The 5,451-nt window shown below is 33.3% G+C and overlaps 1 protein-coding gene across 2 annotated transcripts; it reads left to right on the forward strand.

Annotated features, from left to right (window-relative positions):
• The first annotated feature begins 609 nt into the window (after window positions 1–609).
• On the forward strand, window positions 610–4,707 carry LOC139896621 (isocitrate dehydrogenase [NADP]-like). 2 transcript variants are annotated; one of them, XM_071879268.1, is made up of 16 exons: window positions 610–779; window positions 1,866–1,909; window positions 2,009–2,118; window positions 2,221–2,258; window positions 2,345–2,422; window positions 2,520–2,573; window positions 2,651–2,752; window positions 2,879–2,970; window positions 3,066–3,169; window positions 3,282–3,350; window positions 3,431–3,546; window positions 3,650–3,684; window positions 3,765–3,907; window positions 3,991–4,113; window positions 4,301–4,402; window positions 4,486–4,707. In XM_071879268.1, the coding sequence occupies exons 1-16, from the start codon at window positions 731–733 to the stop codon at window positions 4,487–4,489; spliced, it is 1,263 nt and encodes a 420-aa protein (XP_071735369.1). In that variant the 5' UTR covers window positions 610–730; the 3' UTR covers window positions 4,490–4,707. The 2 variants fall into 2 exon arrangements, with proteins under 2 accessions (XP_071735369.1, XP_071735370.1); XM_071879269.1 differs by having other exon boundaries at window positions 4,301–4,390.
• The last annotated feature ends 744 nt before the right edge of the window (window positions 4,708–5,451 follow it).

Genomic DNA, 5,451 nt, shown 5'->3' on the forward strand with positions numbered 1-5,451 from the left:
TTACTTTTTATGAATAGTACTATTCAATTTTTCGTTTTTTACAAATCAACCCCTTAACTTTCACTAAAATACAAATCGAACCATTACTTTATACCTATATTATAAATTATTATTTATCCCATCACTAACACCAAAAACACCCACTAGGCTTTACCGGCTTCTACACTGCGCTCAAACATTAGGACCCACATAGGCCACTACTGTGCTACATTTTTTTTTGTCTCCAACGATAAAATAAGCAACTTTCTTAAAATGAACAACCCTTCAATGTTACCAAAAGATGTTGAAAAATATTTTTTTTACAAAATAGATCAACTAACTTTAACGCTAAAAGAAACAACTTTCACAAAGGAACAACCCTTCAATGTTAGATGTCAAAAAAAATTCTTTTTTACAAAATAGATCCACAAAAGGAAAGACTTTTTTTTTAACTCGCATTCAAAACGGAGCACCCGGCACGAAGCGAGCGATCCACAACTAGTTAATTAACTGATTAATCAATTTATTAATTATTAAATTAATTAACATAAGATATACTCCGTATATACATAAATATACGTACGTACATACCAACAGATCCGCCGTTATATATCACTGTTTTTCTTTTCACAAACCCCACCATTTCAACTACATCACGTTCTCTCAATCGTATCGCCGTTTCTCACTCGTGTTTGCCGGCCAAACACACCACAGATCCTTCTTCTCTGATCATCAATACCACATAATAACGATGGCTTTCGATAAGATTAAGGTTGATAATCCCATCGTTGAGATGGACGGTAAGTCATCCTCATCCTCATAATAATAATTAATATATACCTTTATTAATAATCATTCATCGTTTCCTTTAATTACCCATGCTTGGATCTTGATCCCATATGATCGCTGTTTTTTTTTTTTTTTTTTTTTTTTTTTTTGCTATTTAGTTATTCTTATGTTATAGATTTGAAATATGATATGATCTGATCAACTATTGTTTTGTCTACACTCTCATTATGAATATAACTTTTATGCGTTTGAAAAAATTGACTAAAAAATACCAACTTTTTTTTTTCTTTTTGATTTTTCTCGGCTCAATTATGTACTTTTTTTTTTTTCTGTGTAGGTAAAGTCATATCATATCATGTATTATTATATCAGTACTAAAAGTTTTGCTGTCTGTCCGTTTTAGTTTTAAAGAAAGCTTCTTTTATAAATGAAAATTTTGTATAATAAGATGATTGTGCAGTAAAATGTTAGCTGGGCTCAATTTTGGCTTAATTTTTGTTAGATTGGAAAGGAAGTAGCCTGATTAAAAACAGGATCAAAGTAAAATTTTGAATGAAAGTGGCAAAGTGTTAAAGTTATTGATTGATCACTACTAAATACTAATTGTTACATAATATTGATATATCTGGTTTTGGTATACATGAATCCCTTCTGTTTTGCCATGACTAGAGACCATTTTACTTTAGAAAACTGAATAAAAATCAAACATTTTGTTATATATAAATTGCTTTTTATTTTTGTATTGGTAGTATTACTGAGCAAAAAGCTGCTTTTAGTAATAAGCTTAAATTATGACCAATTGCATTATACTTGAGATGAAAGAAGTGTTATTTTTGTAACTGGATGGTTGAGTTTGTTTATGCACATGTGAAACTGTGATTCTGTCAATCTTTCTTACGCTATGTGATAGTATTGGCTTATTTAAGATGTGGTGGGGCCCGTCTTTAGTGTTCGAGTGACTGTGACATATAACCATTAATCATCCTGGATAATTAGCTAAGGATTAATGACTAGCAATAATTACTCAAGGAATCAAGACATATACTTCATAGTATTCTTAACTTACATGTTATATATATATATTTTTTTTTTTGCAGGAGATGAAATGACTCGTATCTTTTGGCAATCAATTAAGGATAAGGTTGATATGTACTACGAGTAATTGTATAGTTTTAATTTTAATATTGATTATAGCAGAATTACAGTGCTAATATACAAAAACTGTGCTCATATACTGCAGCTCATATTTCCATTTCTCGATCTCGACATCAAGTATTACGATCTTGGCCTTCCTAACCGTGATGCAACTGACGATAAGGTTACCGTTGAAAGTGCTGAAGCTACTCTCAAGTACGCTTGCTCGTTACTTCTTTTTTCGCCTCTTCTTTTATGTTTTACAAGAACACACTTTATACGTTCCTCCAAATTCTGATACATTAAACAAATTATCAGGTACAATGTTGCAATTAAGTGCGCCACCATTACCCCAGGTATGTTTAACAGTAATATAATACATGATACATTCTATTATATAACTAATGGGTGTAATGGAATTGATGGAATGGCCTATTTACAGATGAGGCTCGTATGAAGGAATTCACGTTGAAAAACATGTGGAAGAGTCCAAACGGGACAATCAGGAATATTTTGAACGGTTAGTATAATGTTTTTCATTTAAAAGATGTTAAAGCTACGGATATATGCATTTTTAATACGTATATGCTCACTACCACATTTGGACACTACTGCAGGCACAGTATTTAGAGAACCAATTCTCTGCAAAAATATCCCAAAATTAATTCCAGGTATTTACCAATCTAGAAGTCGGTTTGCTGTTTTTTATTGTGTTTATCTCGTGCAATTAAATGGCGGGTATATACAGGATGGACAAAGCCAATATGTATCGGAAGACATGCGTTTGGTGATCAGTACAAAGCTACTGATGCAGTGATTAAAGGACCTGGCAAATTGAAGTTAGTTTTTGGTATGCTTATTATTCATTTATATCTTAAGATAATAATCAGAAATTCGTCATTCCATTAAAATCGTCATGTTTTTTTTTTTATTACAATTTATTTGGAATTATTAATTTTTATTTTTCTTTTTGCAGTTCCAGAAGGAGAAGGTGAGAAAATAGACTTGGAGGTTTACAACTTCACTGGTGCTGGAGGGGTAGCTTTGTCAATGTACAACACTGACGAGGTATATTTTTTTTTAATCTGTCTGTTTTCTATATCTGTTTTCTGATCGGTATATCGATCATTAAACCTGATTTTAAATGTCATTTTGTTGAATAGTCCATCACTGCTTTTGCGGAGGCCTCGATGAACACGGCTTATCAGAAAAAGTGGCCACTTTATCTTAGCACCAAGAACACTATTCTTAAGAAATATGATGGAAGGTAATGTTATATTCATCTGTAATATGTACATTTACTGAATGAAAATCTGTTACCTAGTGTCCTTTTTTTTTTTTTTTTTTTTTTTTTTTTTTTTTTTTTTTTTTTGAAAAAGATTCAAGGACATTTTCCAAGAAGTTTATGAAAGAAACTGGCAATCAAAGTTTGAGGCTGCTGGAATATGGTTAGTAGCTAAATCTTGTTGATTTGCAGTATCCTGATTTCATTAAGTTAAATCATCATTATCATCATCATCATTTGCAGGTATGAACACCGTCTAATTGATGATATGGTTGCTTATGCTCTTAAGAGTGATGGAGGTTATGTATGGGCATGCAAAAACTATGATGGTGATGTGCAGAGTGATATGTTAGCACAAGGTAATCTAATCTAAATATAAATCATCTTCACGGCCCACCATTTTTTTTAAATGCATTTCATTTAATTGTTAATTAACATCTTAAAATAATTGCACATTTACAGGGTTCGGATCTCTTGGGTTGATGACATCAGTCTTGGTAGGCCCCCAATAAAAAACTGATTTGATTATTCAAATTGTTTTGTTTGCGCGTATATTTAATTTCTTCTGGTTTTATAGGTTTGTCCTGACGGTAAGACTATTGAAGCTGAAGCGGCCCATGGTACTGTAACCCGACATTACAGGGTGCACCAGAAGGGTGGAGAAACCAGCACAAACAGCATAGCTTCTATCTTTGCTTGGACCCGTGGGCTAGCCCATAGGTAAAAGTTTTTGATTTATTATTGTTTTCCGATTTTACCATTTTATTTGAGATGCTGATGAATATAAATTTGTGTAATTTTAGGGCAAAGTTGGATAACAACTCTAAGCTTTTGGAGTTCACTGAGAAGCTAGAAGCTGCATGTATTGGCACTGTTGAATCTGGGAAGATGACCAAGGATCTTGCACTCATTATTCATGGTTCCAAGTAAAATTACTTTTAGTTTGACTTTGACTAATTGAATTTTTTTGACTTACTATGGCTTAAATGAGAAATGTTATACAATAAAATCACTTAATAAATTAAGAAACTTGGATGATTATAGAAGAGAGATTGGAATCTTCATAAAATGTCCCGAATTCGATTTGTTATTGATATTGATTTTGTTATTCAGGATGAGTAGGGAACACTACTTGAACACTGAAGAATTTATTGATGCTGTAGCAAACGAGCTGAAAGCAAGACTTGTGGGCAAATCATCACTGTATGTATCATTGTATGGTCCTAAATTTTTTTATTAATTATTTAACATTTTATGATCAATCAAGTCTTATGTTGGTCTAATTTGTTGATGTGCAGATAAATGCGTGGACATTTGAGAGTAATAACCGACGAAACAGATTTATATGCTTTTGTTCTCTTTGTTTGAGTGTCTGTGTGTAAAATCTATTCTCGAAATAGATACTTGGTTTTATTGGTTGCATGGGTTGATCGTATGATCGGATTCTGCAAAGCTATTTAACAAACATTGCCTATATCGATTGGTTATGTTTATTATAAAGGTTTACATTTTGCTTTGAAGAGTTATCTTTTACTATCTGAAGACCTGATGTCCAGGTTAAAGAAATATTCTAACTTCACATGATCAAGTTGGCAAATGCCATATGTGCATTAAGTGTCACCATTAGGTTAGCTGAACTTATAATTAGTTTTGAACTGAATGTATGTATAATACATTTATAATGATCGATCCACAACAATAAGTTAGACTTTTAAGTTGAATTTTGACTCGGTTAGATACACAGTTTGGTAACCAAAATATGTTGGTGGTCGTTGAAAACAGCTAGGGGGTAATTATGCTGGGCTGCGTACATCAGTGTATGAGATCTAGGGATGTGCACGGTACGGGAAGAACCGAAGACGTACCGGACCGAACCGAGCTTTTTCGGTCCGGTCCTTGGTCCATAATTTTACGGATTTTTGGTCTTCGGTCCGGACCGAACAGGACCAAAACCGAAAAAAACACTAAAATACCCGAACCATACCGAACCGAACCGATAATATTTGGTCCGGTCCTAGGTCCATGTTTTTGCTTCAAATTGGGATTCGGGACGGAACCGAACCGAACAAGTTTGTCCGGAACCGTACCACGCACACCCCTAATGAGATCGGATTAATTGTCCTCTCGGTAGCCCGAACAGATAAAACCTTCTACCTTTTGGTTAGCAACACTGGTATCTCTTGTAGTCTTGTTTCTGGTTTTTAGTTTAATATTTTCGTGACAAGTTTGAACTTAAAGTAGCATTGAACCGTAGTAGTATCATT

This window comes from Rutidosis leptorrhynchoides, chromosome 3 (genome assembly GCF_046630445.1).
Source record: "Rutidosis leptorrhynchoides isolate AG116_Rl617_1_P2 chromosome 3, CSIRO_AGI_Rlap_v1, whole genome shotgun sequence".
Lineage (NCBI taxonomy): Eukaryota > Viridiplantae > Streptophyta > Magnoliopsida > Asterales > Asteraceae > Rutidosis > Rutidosis leptorrhynchoides.